This window comes from Chaetodon trifascialis, chromosome 13 (genome assembly GCF_039877785.1).
Source record: "Chaetodon trifascialis isolate fChaTrf1 chromosome 13, fChaTrf1.hap1, whole genome shotgun sequence".
NCBI lineage: Eukaryota > Metazoa > Chordata > Actinopteri > Chaetodontiformes > Chaetodontidae > Chaetodon > Chaetodon trifascialis.
Window position 1 is genome coordinate 24,956,737 of NC_092068.1, and position 19,745 is coordinate 24,976,481.

At 44.4% G+C, this 19,745-nt stretch overlaps 3 protein-coding genes across 5 annotated transcripts in view; 2 read left to right on the plus strand and 1 right to left on the minus strand.

Annotated features, from left to right (window-relative positions):
• Nucleotides 1-1,359: 1,359 nt before the first annotated feature.
• On the plus strand, nucleotides 1,360-6,181 carry aifm2 (AIF family member 2). Of its 2 annotated transcripts, none has more exons than XM_070978234.1 (9): nucleotides 1,360-1,510; nucleotides 3,074-3,250; nucleotides 3,781-3,896; nucleotides 4,005-4,124; nucleotides 4,245-4,337; nucleotides 4,454-4,562; nucleotides 4,644-4,796; nucleotides 5,188-5,388; nucleotides 5,472-6,181. In XM_070978234.1, the coding sequence occupies exons 2-9, from the start codon at nucleotides 3,076-3,078 to the stop codon at nucleotides 5,621-5,623; spliced, it is 1,119 nt and encodes a 372-aa protein (XP_070834335.1). In that variant the 5' UTR covers nucleotides 1,360-1,510; nucleotides 3,074-3,075; the 3' UTR covers nucleotides 5,624-6,181. The 2 variants fall into 2 exon arrangements, with proteins under 2 accessions (XP_070834335.1, XP_070834334.1); XM_070978233.1 differs by having other exon boundaries at nucleotides 1,454-1,626; nucleotides 5,472-6,112.
• LOC139341635 (very long chain fatty acid elongase 6-like) lies at nucleotides 6,057-11,176 on the minus strand. Its single transcript, XM_070978235.1, has 4 exons — nucleotides 10,904-11,176; nucleotides 9,029-9,160; nucleotides 7,922-8,073; nucleotides 6,057-7,821 (listed from the first exon to the last, which is right to left on the minus strand). Exons 1-4 carry the CDS (start codon nucleotides 11,005-11,007, stop codon nucleotides 7,391-7,393), a joined length of 819 nt encoding a protein of 272 aa, XP_070834336.1. The 5' UTR covers nucleotides 11,008-11,176; the 3' UTR covers nucleotides 6,057-7,390.
• A 6,130-nt stretch (nucleotides 11,177-17,306) lies between these two features.
• The window catches only part of psda (pleckstrin and Sec7 domain containing a), a 46,506-nt gene continuing 44,067 nt past the window's right edge, over nucleotides 17,307-19,745 (plus strand). Inside the window, exon 1 of one of the 2 annotated variants that reach the window (XM_070976849.1) lies at nucleotides 17,307-17,348. The gene's annotated coding sequence lies outside the window, so the exon portion shown is untranslated. Of the gene's footprint in view, nucleotides 17,349-19,429; nucleotides 19,706-19,745 lie in introns of those variants that run through there. The other variant, XM_070976848.1, reaches the window with a different exon arrangement.

Consider the following 19,745-nt stretch of genomic DNA (forward strand, 5'->3'; position numbering starts at 1 on the left):
CAAGTTTTATTTTGACGAAAATAAAATACTTAGTTCCGGTTTTCACTGTGTCGCTATAAAGTCTTGACCACAGTCTGAATAAACGGTGCTGCAGTGTGGAGTTCAGCCGCTGGAGGGCGCCGCTGCAGCGCGTTAATACAAGCATATTTACTCATAACAAAGATAAAAGTAACTGCACGTTTCAGTCCGTAGTTTATTATCAGTAATTACAGGCAGGATGAAATAAATTAAGAGATGTGATGGCTCAGAGTGTGTTTACGGTGCTGTTACATGTTTGTTTTACAGGGTCCACAGTTTCATCCAGTTCTATTTATCACATTAACTTTCTGATTATTTAACAAAATAAATCACATTTCTCAAAGACACCACGATTTCCTGCCATTAAACCAACAACTACAAGAAATTAAATTAAATCAAATTATTTTTATTGATGCATTAATGTGTTCATCACTTTAATGTTGCAGCTGTTGAATGTTGAATGGAGTTCAGTGTTTCCAGTGTTTCCCTCAGAAATGTCGTGGAGCAGAAGAAAAGAAAACACTAAAGTTCAGATGACTTAACATAAATGTTCTTGCTCATCTTCCAGAACTTTTGACTGTGAAACACATCACACCAGTTTTATTCCAGTGATGTAACAGTGATGTAAGCTGAAATAGTGCTGAGTCAGCCGGTGATTAGAGGACTGACGGAGAGTCTGAGTGGAGACGATTCAATCATCACCTCGTCTTCCTCTTCATCCCCTCTCACAATCTGTCACTGATGCTGTTATTCAATGAAAACACTGAAAGAAGCAGGATTTCATTTCAGCAGACAGAAAATATCACTTTAGTCATATGATTCAGCACATTTAATAAAACAGCTCGACATCGTTTCTAGTAAAGAAATGTGTTTAAAAATGACTCGTGTTGTTATTAAAAGCACAATAAAAGAGTTATGAGCAGTGAGACAGTGCCAGCGAACTCCAGCCAACATGAACTTTGTGATAAATGATAAATTCATCATTAAAATTAATACATAACTGAAATATGATATTTTAGCAGTGAAATGCCTCAAACCTTGAGAGTCTGTATGTAAATTCATCACATCTGAAATAATAACAAGACATAAAGCTTTAAGTTGATTTACTTATTTCCTCTCTGGAACCTGATTTTTAAACATTTTTATGTCATTTAATTTATATTTGGTGTGTTTGAGAACTTCTTTTCTTTCCATCTTTTGTGTCTTTTCTTTGTGTTTCATGTTGTTTAAAACTTTTAAGTGTTTGATCTGTAAGTTTTTCATGTGAACTTTCCCCCCCAAGTTATCTTTATGTGAGAGTTTATCATTTCCGGAAGGCAGCACTCGCCCCTCCCCTCAGGTACACAGAGCGGAGCTGTGATTGGTGGAGAGCTCGTGTCGTCAGAGCTGCGTCCAAAGGAGGAAACCTCCCCAGAGAGAATCAGCTGAAGATCTGAAGAGTTTGAAGTATTTAAGGAGTCTGAAGATCAACAAAGGCGTCTACCTGCGCCAGGTGAGTCCACGTGCTGTTAGTGCTGTTAGTGCCGTTAGAGTGACAGGCTGAGGTCTGTGTTGTTATGGAGCATCAGGACGCGCAGAGGAGACGCCTCGTCCTCAGCTGGGGAAAAGGTATTTAAACCCTTTACTGCAGTTCTCCAGTGCAAGTACTAAAAATACTCCGTTGGAAGTAAAAGTCCTTCATCAGAGTCACTGTCAGCGAGTATTCCAGCCTGTATTTGTACTGTGGCGGACAGTGACGAAGCACATTTTCACGTCACAGCAGACATTTGTGTTTTATAACAGGCAGCTGTAAGAGCTGCAATATGAAGACAAGGATGTAGTAGAATGAGTAATAGAACGCAGTACCTTTATGTACTTAAAAAACAGCCTGTTTCCAGCTGATCCAAGAGTTGATTTAGCTGAAGGAAGAGGAGGAGGAGGAACCCTTCATCCTTCAGTTCAGCACGAGCATTCAGCATCAACACATCTGGAGATACGAGCTTTTCACTGGACGGGAAACCGAAAGCAGTAAAAACGGGACCTAAAACAAAGCAAATCATTTGAATTTCAGTGAGTTGTTAAAGTTTAGTCTCACACGTCTGAGGGTTTTGATTGAATGTGTGTTTATGTGTGAGTGGTGGCCGCTGGCCCCTCGCGCTGACTCTTAATGAGACTTTCTGACGTCACGAGCCGCGTGTGGTTTCTCCTCATCGCTTCATATCGAGTATCAGCTGAGTCCCAGCTCATCCTGTAGAGTGAAGGCAGGGTCGCGTTCACTGTCATCCCACGAGTGTTCGCCTTCTACTGACCTCCATCTGATGATGCGTTCAGGTGCATGTTTTTCCCGCTCAGTTAGTCTTAATTAATTTTTTTTTAAATAATTTTTCATTTAATTTCTACATCTAAGAGAGAAATATTGTAATTTTTACTACATTTAACTTTTAAATTTTACATGAGAATATGAGCAGTTTCTAAAATCTGATGCCTGGTCATCGATTAAACTACCCCAAAGTACACGAAATACTGCAAATATGATCAATGAGCATCAATAATAATAATGCAGTATCACAATAATCTAACTCTCACAAGGTCCAATCTGCTTCTTGAGGCGTCACTGCTTTGACTACAGTAAATGCAGAAGTGTGTGTGTGTGTGTGTGTGTGTGTGTGTGTGTGTGTGTGTGTGTGTGTGTGTGTGTGTGTGTGTGTGTGTGTGTGTGTGTGTGTTCATCCAGAGACCCTTGTCTTACAATCCATTGGTGTTTGTCTCATGATGGTGATTTCATAGCAGCCGTCCTGGTGATGGTGAGTCACAGCAGCGCTGCAGAAATCCTTCAGTCTGAACACAAAGTACTTCCAAGTTACTACTTTAACTACTTTCAAACTAGTGATTTCACTGAATCAGGCTGAAGCATCAAAACTTAAAAAATACCTGAACTACTGAAGGACATTAACGTGGTGTACAGGGACGCACCTCCTGTGAGGGAGCAAACAGCAGCAGGTCTCCACAAGCTGAACCAATGGAGGTCAGTGTGTGACCCCTGAAGTGACCAAAGCGTTTCTTCGTGTGTTTGCAGCGATGGGCGCTCAGGCCTCGTCAGTCGAGGGCGTCCATGTTGTGGTGGTGGGCGGTGGGTTTGGGGGCGTCGCGGCGGCTCAGCAGCTGAAATCCACAGGACTCAGTTTCACCCTGATCGACATGAGAGAGGCGTTTCATCACAACGTGGCGGCGCTCAGAGCGTCCGTTCAGCCCGGTAACACACGTTTTCATTTTCATTTCATTTAGTTTCATCAGGTTTTTGTCAGTTTTGCTTCTTTTTCTTCGGTCATTTAATTTTCTTTTATTGTTTTAGTTGGTCAGTTTATTTATTATTTTTCTGATTATTGTCTGAGTTGTTTATAGATCTATTTTCAGGTTTGCTATTGTTATTATTATTGTTACAAACTTTATATTTATACCTTTTATTATATATGTGTTAAATAATTATATTAGACCTTTTATAAACACAGTAGCACAGAAAAAGACAAACAAATAAAATATTAAGATAGATTTAAAAGGATACAAATAATAAGAAAATACTGTTGTTACCATTTTCTTCTTATTAGAAATGATTGAAGTAATGATGTCTTAGTTTTTGTTCTGATTGTCGTGTTTTTTGTTGTCATGTGACTCAGACCGTGACCAATCTGCAGCCAGCAGCCACCCTGACAGCAATAACAGCAGTGTGTGTGCGCGCTAATGCGTCACGTGACCTTTGACCTCTGACCCTTTGTCGTCCCGTAGGCTTCGCTCAGAGGACCTTCATCCCGTACGCGGAGACGTTTGGAGAGAGTTTCGTTCAGGGTCGCGTGGAGCGTGTGGACAGTGACAGACAGATGGTCGTCCTGGAGGGCGGGAGGGTGAGGACGGGCGGGGAAACCGACCAAACACTGCTGCAGGATGAACCTTTGTACCTGCTGTTTGACGACTGCCTTTAGATCCTTACAGTTTGTTCCTCTGTGCTGCAGGAGATCCAGTACTCCCACCTCATCCTGTCTACTGGGACTGATGGAGCATTCCCCGGGAAGTTCAACACCGTGGTGTCGCATCAGACCGCCATCCAAACGTACGAGGACTTCGTCAAGCAGGTACGACGGCGAGACAAAGACTGAGAGGTCAGCAGAGGGCCGGCTCATTACCGCCATCCAACCTGTGTGTGTGTGTGTGTGTGTGTGTGTGTGTGTGTGTGTGTGTGTGTGTGTGTTCAGGTGCAGGCTGCAGACTCGGTGTTGGTGATTGGAGGAGGGTCAACAGGTGTGGAGATGGCTGCTGAGATCAAGACAGAGTATCCAGACAAAAAGGTGACGTCACGCTGACCTCTGATCAGATGTGTGTCACCTCTGACCTTTGACCTTTGGTGATGAAGGCGCTGAGGTTGATTCCACTGTTTTGTGACGGTGCTCATGTTTGCATGCAGGTTGTTCTGATCCACTCCAAAATCGGGCTGGCCGACCCGGGGCTGCTGTCCAGCGTCAGACGGGAGGCCAAAGAGGTTCTGCTGGAGAAAGGAGTGGAGCTGCTGCTGGGTACGAACGCCTCAGGTGTACCTGCGCACAGGTGTTCAGGCCGGGTCTGTCAGAACGCTAACAACCCGCTGTGTGTCGTAGGTCAGAAAGTGTCCAACCTGTCGGAGCTGCAGCTGAACGTCACCCAGAAGGACATGGAGGTCACCACGGACAGAGGAGACAGACTGAGGACAGACCTGATCATCAACTGCACCGGACTGAGGGTCAACGCTGCAGCCTACGCCTCCGGATTCTGTCAGCATGAGCGCGCGCGCGCGCATGCACACACACACACACACACACACACACACACACACACACACACACACACACACACACACACACGTCATGTGCCAGTTCAGGTTCAGCTCTCACAAACTGTGGGCTGCAGTGTGACAGTGTGGCCACTAGATGTCAGTGTTTATTCTGTCATATGGTGATCAGCTGACCTCCCTCTAGCGCCACCACCAGGACAAACACATGAAAGATCAACATTTCCCTTTAACGTGTTCTGATTGTCACAGATGGTCCGCTGGTCACATTCTGTTTAACTGACGCTTCACACGGCTGTTCTGGAATCAGCTTGTCACTGATCTTCGGATGATTCTCGATCAGTAAACTGATCGGTGACTGTTTGTGCCGACAGCCGGCTGCCTGGCCGATAACGGAGCTCTGAAGGTGAATGAACACCTGCAGGTCGAAGGTTTCTCCAATGTCTTTGCGGTGGGCGACTGTGCCGACGTCAACGAGCCGAAGATGGCATACCACGCTGGACTGCACGCCGCCGTCGCCGTTACCAACATCGCCAACAGTCTGAGCGGGAAGGAGCTGACCTCATATCATACAGGTACACACGCACCTGTCTGTGGTGTTGCTTTGCCACCGGCTGACTGATGGTGTTGCTGATTGGCTGACTGTTGCTGGTTGTAGGTAACGTCACCATGTTGCTGGCGATGGGCCGGGATGACGGCGTGGGTCAGTTCAACGGGCTGAGGCTGCCTCGTTTCCTCGTCGCTCTGGCAAAGAGTCGAGATCTGCTGCTGTGGAAGAGCTGGAGGGAGATGAAGCAGAAGCAGCCCTGACACACGCGCACGCACGCATGCACAAATTAAAAGATGTTATTCAGCAGCAGCTTAAATTAAAGTCATGTTCGTGATGTCACAGATGTCTACCTGCCTCACATGATCAGCTGAGGACATCAGGTGTGTTCAGAGGACGGACTGAAACCTGCCTGCTCATGCTGTCGACCACACCTGACGTCAAGGTTGTGCTCGACTGGTGCCTTAAAGCCTGAATCATCAGTCGTCCTCCATGTTTACAGTTCAGAGGGCCTGCAGTCGCCTACGAGTCTGTCTCTCTGCTCACCTGTTGCTCAGGTGCTCTCTGTGTATAAATGACTTCAGTCCATACAGTCACACTCGATATCCATATTTTAGGTATCCAGATCAAAACAAGAAGTCATAAAAATGCTAAAAACACATCCTGAGAGACGCTTTCAATGAAGCACAAGCAAACGTAGAAACAGCTTCTTTATTGTATTTTTCAACGCAAAATAAAAGATTTTAAACCTGAAGATCTTCACATGTTCTCATTCATCAGCAGCAGAATCATAAATAAAGTTCATGTGTTCACAGAAAACCAAACAGCTTCTCCAGTTTCCATTAAACTCAAGCTTTCACAATAAAAATATTCATAATGATGAAGACGATGAGGAGCTGCAGAGGAAACAGGTCTGTGAGGATGATCTTTGAGTAGCAATCCAAAAGTCTCTGGTGCAAAACAAAAGTACAAAACCATAAATATTCACCACGTGATCGACACGATGTGGTATCAACGTCAAACATTCAGTGGAAGTGAAACGACGAGTGTTGGGAGACTTTCCGGTCGCCGTTTGGCTGCCATCATACGTCAAATAAATACTAATAAATCAATAAATAAAGATTGTCTTCGGTTTCTCAGCTGGAGGTCAGTTTGAATGCATGTAAACGTCTGAAAACACTGAAGAGTGTTTCTGTAACAGAGGAGAAACTTCTGGTCAGATTAACACCACGACGCCATGGCACCACACGCTGCTCTCTGTCACCGTGACCGAAGGTCATCGTTGCCTCAACAAAACGAGACGTTTGATGACGTCTGACAAGTCGGACATTTGGACACTTTAGAAGCTGCACGATCAATAAAACGTAATAAAATCTTTAGTTGCAGCCCTAAATATCAGAAAGCATCAAATCCCAGCTGGTTTCTGTTCTCAGACGCCATCATTAAACCTGCAGAGCTAAAAACACGAGGCGGCGGCGGCGGACGGCGTGCTGAGCTTTTTCTCTGGTGAAGCTTTGAGTCACTTCAGGTTAAAACTGACTGCCAGTGTTTGTGCCTCCTGATTGGCTCACAGACCCGTGAAGCGTGTTGGGGTGAAACCAGGTAAACCAGTCTGGGCGGATGGGAGTGGCCTGCTGGAATGTGACGGGTGTGTCAGAAACTTCCAGATGGATAAGGTGACGAGTACGTGGAGCCGCTGGATGCTGAACAGACGGCACTTAAACGCAGCACTGTCTGTTGTGTCAGTTGCATTTGGGCTGATGAACAAATGAACGTCTGCATTCATTCAAACTTTGAGCTGAATGACACTTAAACTGTGAAACCCATGAAATGAGGAGTTTCCTGTTCCTCCTGAAGGAAGCGAGACGTCAGTTTGACGCGGAGGAGAAACGAACCTCCTGAAATCTAAAGATCTTCAGATTCTTCAGGGATTAAAAACGTTTAAAGTCTCTGTTGTCAGCAGCTTCAGCATCATCGGAGGAGACGTGATGAAGCTCCCACGATGCCCCTGGAGGAGCCTCAGACTGCTTCTAGTCCCTCTTGGTGGTCTTGGCGTCGTGGTGGCGGCGCAGGTACGTCTGGTAGAAGAAGTTGGAGAAGAGCAGCAGGTAGCTGAGGTACATGAGCGCTGCCCAGGTGATGTTGTCGACGCGGGAGGGGCAGTCGCCGTGCTGCATCCAGCGGTACACCAGCCCGCTCACCGTCAGCCCCATGGCCATCTGACTGATCTGAGCGCTGGTGATGAGCACGGCGAAAGGCCGCGGCACGCGCAGGCCGGCAGCGCGCGCGGCGTAGTAGCTGTACATGAGTGCGTGCACGGTGTAGTTCATGGTCATGAACCAGCCGCCGCCAGCCACCATGTCTTTGTAGGAATACCAGGAGTAGAGCAGCACGGTGATGTGGTGGTACCAGTGCAGGAAGAGCAGCTTCTGCTTCCTCAGCACGATGAACGCCGTGTCGCCTGTGAGACACAAACCAGGGTTTAATCAGTGAAGACACCAAAGGCCGCCAAAAAACACCACCGCATGATTGTATGAAGGACGTTCAGGCTGTGAACCGACCGAGCTCTGGCGCTTTGCTCAGGACGAAGGCGTACGCCCAGAACTTGCTGACGGGGCCGTTGTAGAAGCTCTGGTTACAGATGGACTGCCTGAAGCCGCTGCTGCTCAGGATGTGAAACATGTAGAAGCCGGTTCGGATCGCACCGATGATACTGCCAACAAAAACACAGCAGAAGAAGAAGAAATAAGACCACAGGTTTCATGGGTTAAAAGAAGAAAAATAAACTGTGCTGCTCAACCAGATTCATATGTCCCACAGGACCTGAATGCAGCACGGGTCTGACAGTTTAGATCACCTGGCTGAGATGTCCTAAACTGCTCACCGTACAGAGAATAAACCTGTGATAAAACTTGTTCTTTTCACCCTCTGGACAAACTTTTTAGACATTTCTTATCAAAGCCTGCAGCTCGACTCAATCTAACGCTCACTCTTCTGCTGTCTGATGAATCTCGTGGAGCGACACGCAGTCAGCAGGTCGTCCATGTTGGCCGACGACTGCGTCGTTCTTAGAGCAACAGGTGAACTGACACCTGATCAAACACACCTGAGCTGTAATTCTCTTCGTGGTTGCCAGCTCGTCACCATGGTGATGGCACATGTAAGTAAACCTCCATGTTGCTGTTGGATCAAAGCTCTCCAAGACAACGCCATACCACAGAGACGGAGGCGGTTAAAGGTCGCTGCCGGATCCACGGAAACGACAGGAGACAGAAACAAACTCAGTCTTTACTTTTGTTTGACTTTAAATTGTTGGCTGACACGTTCTCACTGACTGCAGAGGGTGGACGAAATAACAGAAACACCTCAGCAAACTGGTTTTGAGACGTCTCCACTCTGACAGCATCAGCAGCATTTAATCCTAACCCAGCATTTCAGAACGAGCTCGTAATAAAAACTTTAGAAATACTTTTTTCCCCCTCCACGTTAGCAGCAAGAACGACTTGTCTATAAATACGTGTAATTTCTATTAGCATGGTCTAAGTAACCAAACTGTTCGAAACACTGACGATATGTAAAGTTCAGAGAGTTTGAATGAAACTGTCACTCTGAGAACGACGTGTACGAACAGTCTGAGACATTTCTACGTGTTGCAGGTGTGCTGTTACCTGAAGAGAGCGAGGCTGAGCGACCAGAGGACGAGCGGCCGCCGCAGGTTCATTTTGGGTCGAGACTTCATGAAGTGCTGACCTCCAAACACCAGGGCGGCGTAAAGAGCGCTGAACACGAAAGACTTACTCCTGCAGGAGAAAACACACTCAGGTCAAGACGGGAAGTAACGTCAACACCACGTGGTTTTATCAGGTGAAAAACATTTTCTATTACACTGCTAAGCATGATGGAGAAGCTAACATTGATGTTAGCGCGTTGGGTTGAAGTTCTGTTGAGGTTTCACTCCTTGCTGTTAAAATGCTAATATAAAATGCTAGTGCTGAAAGCTAAATGTTAAAATGCTGAAATGTTATTGGTTCCAGTGTTAAAAGGCTAATGTTAGAATGCTAATGCTAAAAGTTTACTTTTTTCTGTCATTTTCAATGAACAAATGATCAATCAAGAAAATAATCTGCAGATTTATCAATAATGTAAATAATCATCAGTTCACATCAGGTTTAAATGAATCAAGTGAAAAATGACTCAAACTGATTATCGGGCCAATGACTAAACACGTCACTGAATTAAGTTAAACAACTTGAATAGATTTTTGTTTTCGCAGACTCGCTTAGCAACAACAAACAAAACACTGTTAAATCAACACACACACACACACACACACACACACACACACACACACACACACACACACACACACACCTTTGTGTGTCTTAAAGGCAGAATGAGTAGGTTTTGGTTGTGGTTTGCCCCCTCCTGCCTTGTTCACCTGGGTAAGCTCACCTGGCCGGTTTAATAAGGGTGTCGCCCTCACACCCTGTGCTGGGGGTTACACACCCACTGCCCAGAAGCCAACACCCAGAAACGTGCAGAACACAGCGAAATAAGAACATCCAGGCCAGGGTCATCCGGAGGGGCCAGCAGCTGTACCACCTGCCCGGGCAGCACCTCTGGCTCCAGCTGGTTTTTAATTCTATAAATCGTTATTTAGGAAAGTCCTACCCTTTAACATCATTGCTTTGTCTTTGTAAAATATCTTATATATTTCTGACTGTTTCTGTTGAACACTATGTGACCTGGTTTCCGGCACATATTTCACGATGTCATCACCTCGGCGGGTGGAGGCTTAACTGGAATAACCGGATCTAAATTCACTGCAGCAGCATGCCGCACATAGGCCGCAAGGTGTGACATCATACACCGGTGACTCACCTGTAAAACACCTGTGGAGTCCATTGAAAAGATTTACGTAAGGGTTTGGCACTTTCTCAGATTCCTTTCAGATCCTGTAATCCCAGGAATTCTTAGCGTTACTCTGTTATGTGTCTGCCGGGAAACTGACGCTCCTCCGCAGAGACAGAGCTTCACAGATTCCCTGCTCAGATTACTGCATTTAAGATTCTTGACTTTATCTGTAAATCACGGATACGTCCAACAAGAGAAGTCCATCTATTATCTGAATAAATAATGCCAGTTTCTCTGTTCGGCACAAATAATTGTTGATTCAAACAAACCCAGAGGACACTGATCTCCATGTGTCCTCTGCTTTCCTTCACACTCGCAGTGTTCGTATCGAGCAAACCGGCTGAGGTGAATGAATGTTGAAATGAGTGCCGTTTGGCGGACAGGATGTGAGCCGAAACAAAAACCGGACCAGAATCACCCAGAATCCGTCTTCACAGATGTTTTAAACAGCAGCTGCTTTTAATTATAACACGGCAACTTAAAAAGGACATATTTTTAATGGAGTTCGGAGCGTAGCGTCAGTCAGCGTGCGGGAGTGTCTGCGCCTCAGCAGAGCAGCAGTCACATAAACTGTTATTAACGTCTCAATTAAAACTAAAAAGCGACACAGAAACAGTTTGTTAGCTCACCAGTTAGCCTGCATCCATTCAATGGCTCCTCTCTCGTCAAAGCGCCGCTCGAAGCTGTACTCCGACAGGTGGAGGTGGACCTCCGACTCATTCATCTGCAACATGCTGCTTGTTCAACCTAGATTTGATCAGATATGTGACCTCAGACGACCACCGGCGGCTCAGCGTGTCCTCTGTCTGTCCTCCTGCCGGTAAAGATGGGACAACTGATGACTGGAGGGTCGGAGCGACTGTTGAGTTAAAGTGGGCGTGTGAGATCCCGATCCGAGGCTTGTATTGTTCTTGTGGAAGTCACGTGACCAATGACAAACGAGGCCTCGGTTTGTGTTGGTGACGTCACTGTCTCATTGAGTATCGCTTCCATACGAAGCGGGTTCGAAACTCGCGCTTCTTTGCGGGAGTGTCGGCGTCTATGGTGGTGAATTGTCAGTGTTTCAGCCGGTCAGGAGCCAGTTAGTAGATTATATAAATAGATTATTAGGGAGTGAACTAGATTATACAGGTAGATCAGTACTAGTGCCCTTATAACAGTTATTATTATTAGTCATAGTATAATTATTAGCATTAGCTTCTATTAGCATACAATTACACCAAACCTACTGGAAGGCACAGTGTTGCACACTGTGATATTTGATATTACGTACTGTGATATGTGTCCTAAGACAACTTCTGTTGTGATTTGGCGTTATAAAAAATAAAATTTAATCATTTCATCCTCTCTCTGTCTATGGAGCCTCCATGAAAGAGGAACTCTTCTCCTGTCTGGGAGTATTTTGACATGGTTGCTCACCATAAGGTACATGTGAGTGATTATATTTTATTTGCACATCATCACAATATGGCCATATAATCGTCATTATTGTGTGTTATTTTATCTCAAAGGTGAAATGCCTGCTGTGTCAAAAGGAGCTGACTTACAGCAACAATACATCGTCCATGCTGAGGCGTTATCGAGCACTGCATGAGCAGCACGCTCAACCTGCCAGCAGACCACACAGCAGCCAGAGTAACTGATGATCTTCTTGTCATGTGTTTGGCAGGAAGCTTGTAGTTTATTTTAATTGAGCTTTCAGCTGAAAGGAGGGTGTCTGCTTCAAAGATTATCCCACTGCTGAAGATGCTGAACCACACCGTTATCAGCAAGTCAGAAGGGCTCAACAGAAAATAGTCTGTTTCTTTGTTTTGTTAAAATTATAATCTTAATTTTAATTGGTAGTGATGTGAGCCATTGTTAATGTTTTTGTTTTTTTTTCTTTTAACAATTATTAGGTGACCTTTGGCATCTGCTGGACACAGCAGTGGATTAAAGTAGAAGAAGCAGATGCCACAGTGGAAGTGGATCATTATTTAGCAGAGGTGAACCTGGCAAGAACAGAAGATCCCCAACATCCCCACCTTTACCAGCTGGCTCTCATGTTTTTATGTTGTCCTGCATCTTCTGTTCCATGAAAGGGTATTTTCTAAGGCCGGAGAGATTGTTTCTGAGCCCCAACACTGTTAAAAACTTCTGTTTCTAAATGAAAACCAATGATCATTCTCATCCACCACCCAATGAAGCAGTGTTTCCCATGTCCCACATCCCTGCACTAAGCACAAAAACAAAGTTTTATTTGTGGTGTTCATACAGGCATCTGTAATGAAAAAAATATTTTACAAATGAACATAAACATGTGCATGTGAGAGAACTGTGACAAAGATGAATGTTTTATTACATACAACCACAGAAGAAGTGTCCATGTGATGGCCAAAATGAGTTTGATTTCTTTGCACAGCAGGTGTCACAAGTCAGACCTGAATGAAGCTTCTGGGCTGCAAAGTTGCCATCACTACCTGCCGTGTGCCCGCTCACCTGTTTCAGCCCTAATTAAAGCCTTTTAGCAGGGGGCGGGGCCTCACAGAGATACCTGCTGGCTGCACTCCATGTTTTGTTTTTTTTTGTCCTCATACCGTCGAACTTTTTGGAGATTTGTGGTTCTCACAGATGGCCACGCTGCAAACATATGATGGTCTTATAGAATATGATGCGTTGCTGTAGATTAAAGCAGCAGTAGATGATGATTCTTCTGAAGACTTTCTGGAATTCAAACGTTTGACCTTCAACCTTCCAGCTGCCGCTCTGCCCGTCATCACAGAACAAACTGATTGAAACTGAACAAACAGCTTGTTCCTGATCTGAGATCAGCATCACACAGGCTGCTTTGTTTTAATCAGTTTGTGCAGCATTTATCTGACATTTATCATGTCAAAGCAGGATTTCACTGTTGGAGTTGGTCGAGGTGGAGCTCATGTTCGACTGTTTCGTGAAGGACTGAAACTAATGATTCTTTTCATTCTGGATCAATCTGCTGATTATGGCTGGAAAATGGCCATGAAAGAATCTGAGACACTGGAAACGTGGCTACAGAGGACAAACAGTTTTAGATGTACTTGTATAAACTGTTGGTTAATTAAAGCAAATGTATTTTATAAACTCTTCAGATGTTTTTGTGTAAAAATCAGAATCTGTAAAGTAACTAAAGCTGTCGGATAAATGTAGTGGAGTTAAAAGTACAATATTTCCCTCTGAGGTTTGGTGGAGGAGAAGGAGACAGTGACATGAAAAGGAAATACTCAAATACAGTAGAAATACCTCACATTTGTCCTTTCATACAGTACTTGAGTAACTATTCTTAATTACATTTCACTGCTTAAAGTACAGTAATAACTAAACCTTCTTTGGATGGAGCTCCTGATTGTTTGTGACTGGAGAGAAAGTGGAGCTGCAGGACGCCCAGTTTCACGTCTGTCTGTGTGTCTTTGTGTTTGTCCTCACTGAGAGGAGACGAGCTGATAACAATCAGGACGTTTGAACTGTCCTTCCTTCAGTTCAGAGGGAACTTTTAATTATTCCTCCACATTTAACTCACAGCTCACAACATGAAGGACCGTCTCACTGTGCAGAAACAGTGCTGGAGGAAGTACTCAGCTGTGTTACTTCAGTAAATGCAGTAATACCACAGTGAATAAATTCTCAGTTTCAAGTGAAAGTCCTGCATTCAAAAAAAGTACAAAAACTACAAAAGTATTGGCATCGAAATATACTTAAGTTCCAAAAGTAAAAGTACTCATAATGCAGAATGGCCCGTGTCAGAGTCATACTACTGGATTATAATTATTGATGCATATTCACGTGTTCATCACTGTAATGGTGCAGCTGGTGAAGGTGGAGCTCATTTTAATGACTTTATATTCGGATGGGCAGGACTGTCAGAGGTTTGCTGCCACCTGCTGTTTATGATGTGAAACTGCATCTAAACACAGGCTGAAGCTTCAACATCCACAATAAACTGGGACAGAAAGAAACATGTTAAACAGGCCTTTTTAAACACGTTTATCCCACAGACTGTCTGATCTCAGAATAGAAGCAAAGCCTTCAGGTGTTCATTCCTGCCTTTATGATCAAACGCATCACTGTATTATAACTGTCCTTATGTAAATTCTGAGCTACTTGTTCTCATAATCTTGACTCAGTGAACCATGTTGGTGAGATGTGGAGCTGAATTTATTCATTATTTATTCATCATTTGTCACATAGTTATCCTAAAAGAAATGTGAAGTTTTATATTATAATAATAATTCAGTGAAAGAAAGAGACGAAAGAAAATTTTAATGATAAAAGAAATCAAATAAACATTTTTTTTTCTGAAGGAAAGAAAACCCGAGATTCAGAGAATAAAGTCAAAATATTTTGAGAAATGAATCATTATGGTGATATTGACTTTGACTTTTACAAGAAGAAACTGTAACATTATGGGATAAAGCAAGAGAGACAAATCAGAATATTTCACAACTTGACTTACTGCTCATCCTTTCTTTCATCCACCTCTCAGAGCCTGGTGCAGGCTGCTCAGAGGGCTTTGACTTGTGACTTTTTTACATTTATATTTGAGAAATTGTGACTTTATTGTTCAAATATTACAACATTTCTTTTGTAAAATGAAGACTTTATTTCATAATCTAATTATAATCTATAATATAATCTAAATATAATCTATATTTCAACAATCAAACAGAAATGTAAAATATTTTACGTAATATTTTCAAAACTAAAGGTATAATCTAATTTTATTGCTGATTCTATTGTGCATTTAATTTAAAGACATGATGGTTGTCACCGTGTGGCCATCTGTTGTTTTTGTGCGTGTCCTCTGGTCGGTCCTGTCTTACGTCTCGTTACGTCACCCTCACGTCACCTAAACGATGCGGAAGTTGAAGTCACCGTGGAGAACGTAAACTAATGTCAACCAGCCGCCTAAAAAATTAAGAGAAAAGCAGCGGAAGAGAAGGAAAGAGAAGAAGGAGACAGGGAGTGAAAGCTGAACGCGGCGGAAAGTTCACCTCCAGCTGCCGGCATGCAGCGTAACTTAGCTAGCCGTTACTCAGTCGGTTAACGTTAACCGTAACATCTGCCGTCTCTGTGGCCGTCGGTTCGCGCGTTACCGACACCGTTACCATTAAATGGACCCACCGGGTGACTCAGAGATCACATCGGTGCTACTGTGGTGTAGCACGGGTCGCTAGAAAGCTGGAAGCCCCGCTACATCCTCCTCTCTCCTGAAGGTAAGTGACCGACGTACGAATCTCATTTGAAAAAACTCTAATTTTAAAATGCTTCGTGATATTAGCGAAATTCTGCAAATAAGTGAATATAATTGATTATCTCTGTCAATTCAATAACATGTCCCCATTACATCGGCATATATTTCATTCCGGAAAACAGCCGTTTCTTTTAATAAAATGTCTACTTTTACAACCCTTCATCTGGTAACGATTGTCTTTTCAAAATTATGGTCCTCCCTGCTGAGCGGCGCCAGCAGCAACACGAGTCTCTTGGAAAAGTCGACATTTCAGCGATGGCAGTGCTACTTGGTCGATTGTATACATGCCGTACTGAAATCCTTTGGCCTGTGGTTAATAAAAGGCTTCGAGTTACATTAAGCACCATGCTAACTGTGGAAAAACGAAGGGGAGCGTTAAACTGAACAGTCTTTGAAAGGAGTTCAGGCGTGCTGGCCGTTCCCGACAGCAGCGGGTACCAGAGCTTGAAAAAGCACCAGAAACGGGTCTTTTTTGTCAAACATACCCGGTTTCCTGTTCTTAAAATGCGTTTGAGCATGCTTTATGTTTGTATTTTTGCTTTATGGATCGAACTGCAAAGACAATAGATGAAATGGTCTGAAGTGGACCCATCAGTCAGGATCAGGATCAGGATCAGGGATGTGGAAGGTCGAGCAGCCTTTAAAATCACAGGCGCAGTTTTTGGCAGAGAGCAGGGTCACATCGCTGCTGGGGGTTTGCAACAAGCTCCTACACATAGAAAACAAAAGCAGAGAGCCATGCGTTTTGGATAAAAGTCCTTTTATTTGTTAGAGACAATCGGTCAGTTGCGTCAGAGAATATTAGAGCTGCTCGAGCTGACGCTTGTTGTCTGTATTGATCAATCTATTGATATTTTTTCAGCTCAGTGTCACCAATATAGAGAAATGCTCATGACAGACATGTCCTCAAATTGCTTTTTAAAAACTAAGTTAATGTTTATGTGTTTATTTGAGGCTACAACACTGTACATTTTGGCATCAAAAATCAAATTTGGAGGAGAAAACATTGTCATTGAGACACTTGTGTTGGAAATGGAAAAGGCTTCACTGACATTAAAATTATTTCATTTTCTTTTGGTATTTTTTGGTTTTGATGTGTTTTTCATTGCCCCCCCCCCCCCCCCCCCCCCCAAAAGCCTCTGACATCACCTAGCAGTCAGGATTAGCTTCCATGAGTTTATTTATTTATTTTTATTTATTTATTTAGTTCACCTGAAACTGCCAAACAACGAGCTCTGAGTCACTGTGTCTTAGTTTGTCCACATGGAACCAGCCTCAGCTAATGTCAGCTATCAGAGCTAACATTAATTAGCTGTGTTGTACCCTCAGATTTTTCTCTGCCCTCCATCATTTTAAACTGAACTTGTGGGTTTTGGACTTTTCGTGGAACAACACGAGAGAGTTTTCCGTTTCACTAAAGAGGTGTTTGTTGCTTTTGGAAACTTTACAGAGTTGTTGCGGGGTCAGTGTGGAAGTATTCTATATTTCTATGTTACTTATTGGTTATTTAATTAAGTTTAGAAATGTGAAAAGTATGTGAAGTATAACCCGTGTAAAAGTAAGAGATGACTCTGCACACTGATGCGATGCAGTTTACAGTTAATACGTACTGAAAGTAGAAGATGGAGAGGAGTGATGAAGATGAGAGTGAAGAGTGAGAACTGAACCAGGCGGAGACGAGATTCATTTTGTTCTCTGCTGCTTTACGAAGAGGGAGACACTTTATGTTGCTTTAAGTCGATCTGATCTTCTCCCGTCACAGACTTCCTGTTGGCAGCCGTCCTGTGACTCCGCCTCCAGTCACTGAGGTAGTGCAACACACACACACACACACACACACACACACACACACACACACACACACACACAGAGTCACACACGTCCTGCAGAATCCGTCCATATGGATGCGAGGTGCTTGGTTCAGACTGGGGGGGGGTCTCTGGTCTGTCTGCTGTGTGAGCTTCAGATCTGAAACCTGAGACCTGGACCAGAACTCGGCCTGTTGGGTTTCACATTCGAGGAATTTGTCTTGGTATGTCGATAAACAAAACAAGGGAGAAAACAAGTGCTGCGAAAGTCGAGAATCCTAGATATGATCTGAAATCTGCAATAAAAAAATGCACAAATGATCTGAAGCTGATTGAATGAGCTGAGTTTAAAATGAAGTTTGGACCAGCGTCCACCTGCAGACTTTAAGTTAATGTCACCTCCCCACATGTTATTTTACTCTTTATTCCTCATGTGAACAATGAAACACGATTCAATGTGTGATCTGTTCCAGATTTAAAACTCAGTGTCGAAGCTTTGCTCTGATCTTTGTTCCTCTCAGTGAAGATGTTATAATCTTCTCCTTTTGATGGAGGAAACTAGCGAGCTGTGCTGAAAAGATGACACAGAACCACCTGAGAGGAACCTGAACCTGAGCCTGCTGAGAGCAAACGCTGGAGGTGGAAACGCTGGATGAAAGTGCGGCTGCTCCGTGGTGTAGTTCGTGATCGGGCTGAGTGGGTTTACGAGTTCGTTCACTTTTTGAGTTTTAAAAAGCTCCTGCTGGGTTTCAGGGTGGAAAGCCTCCGACGACGACTCCGAGTCTCTGTTTTCAAACGATTTGCAGCATTTTATGGCTTTATTAGTGATTCTGAGAGAAAAGGAATCATTGTTGGTGTCAGAAAGTTACACAAGAAGAAAAGTTAACCCCTCCACTGCTGCCTGAGACGAGGTTCAGCTCAGACTGAAGCCGACTGAGGCTTCCAGAAGGCCGAAACAGATCTGATAACTGGTTTGTTAGAGCCGTTGTGACTTTTCATCAAACTGGAGTTGAATCCAAACTGGAACCGACCGCCAACACGACGCTAACAGCACTGCAAGGACGACAAACCCCAGGACTTCCACCATCACCGGTGTCTCTGGTCTCAGTCAGAGAGCACCGAACTCATCCAGAGAAAAATCCAGCTTCACCAGCAAGTGTTGAACAGCCATTCTCTGAAGAGGAAGAAGAAGACGAGACCATCATCATCATCATCAAACAAGGAAAACAAGTTCAAGATGCTGCGCTGAAACTGGTGAGAACAAACATTGAGTTCATTGTTTCAGAATGCAGAACTAACACAGACACTCAACTGTCCTGCTGTTTCTACAGACAGTGAACTAACCACAGACGCTCCACTGTCCTGCTGTTATTACAGACAGTGAACTAACCACAGACGCTCGACTGTCCTGCTGTTATTACAGACAGTGAACTAACCACAGACGCTCGACTGTCCTGCTGTTATTACAGACAGTGAACTAACCCAGACGCTCAACTGTCCTGCTGTTTCTAGAGACAGTGAACTAACCACAGACGCTCCACTGTCCTGCTGTTACCACAGACAGTGAACTAACCACAGATGCTCGACTGTCCTGCTGTTATTACAGACAGTGAACTAACCACAGACGCTCCACTGTCCTGCTGTTATTACAGACAGTGAACTAATCACAGATGCTCGACTGTCCTGCTGTTATTACAGACAGTGAACTCACCACAGACGCTGGTTGTTCAGTGCCTTGTGACATCACTTTTAGGGGTGTTGAAAAGAGTTCAATGTGTGATTCACTGTTAAATCGGTTTGTCTCGACTGTAATACTTCATATTGTCTTCAAAAGAGTTCCAGAGTCCTGATACTGGACAGGTCTGACCAGGTCAGCTCAACCACAGCTCAGCCCCCCCCACTCACCCACCCACCCACCACTAACAAGCTGGGTGCTGCCATCTGTCTGTCAGAGCTGCTCTTCATTGGCTGGAGGAACCAGGTCTGCAGGCAGAGGAGGACAGGATTGGCTGGCAGGCTGCCTGGAAGAAGGGGCGGGGACGTCAGCTGATTGATAGAGATCGAAGTGGAGGAGGAGGAGAAGGAGGGGGCGAAGGAGGGTTGAGGATGAGGAAGAGGAGTGGTGAGAAGCAGGAAGAGGAGGAGCCGGAGGAGGAGAAGCTGAGTCGAGCCTGTAAATCCATGATGAGCCGGCTCTGCTGCAGACAACAAGTGTTCAGAGAGAGGAGGGCGAGCGAGGATAAAACGAGGTTACTCTGTAACAGAGAGAGAGAGTGACGGGACGAGAGAGAGAGGAAAAGGAGGTTACCACGGCAACTCAGGACGTTGCTGCAGTGGCGAGGACACAGGACACACAGGTAAGGTTACAGCTGCTGTGTGTGTGTGTGTGTGTGTGTG

Bases quoted from the DNA above. Each gene is read 5' to 3' on its own strand.
- aifm2 (XM_070978233.1), top strand. From the start codon at position 1,575: ATGGAGCATCAGGACGCGCAGAGGAGACGCCTCGTCCTCAGCTGGGGA. The intron at 4,563-4,643 runs GTACGAACGCCT...TGTGTGTCGTAG, and splicing joins AGGAGTGGAGCTGCTGCTGG to GTCAGAAAGTGTCCAACCTG. The intron at 4,797-5,187 runs GTCAGCATGAGC...TTGTGCCGACAG, and splicing joins AGCCTACGCCTCCGGATTCT to CCGGCTGCCTGGCCGATAAC.
- LOC139341635 (XM_070978235.1), bottom strand. From the start codon at position 11,007: ATGTTGCAGATGAATGAGTCGGAGGTCCACCTCCACCTGTCGGAGTAC. The intron at 9,161-10,903 runs GTGAGCTAACAA...TTTCTCCTGCAG, and splicing joins GAATGGATGCAGGCTAACTG to GAGTAAGTCTTTCGTGTTCA. The intron at 7,822-7,921 runs GTCGGTTCACAG...TGTGTCTCACAG, and splicing joins GAGCAAAGCGCCAGAGCTCG to GCGACACGGCGTTCATCGTG.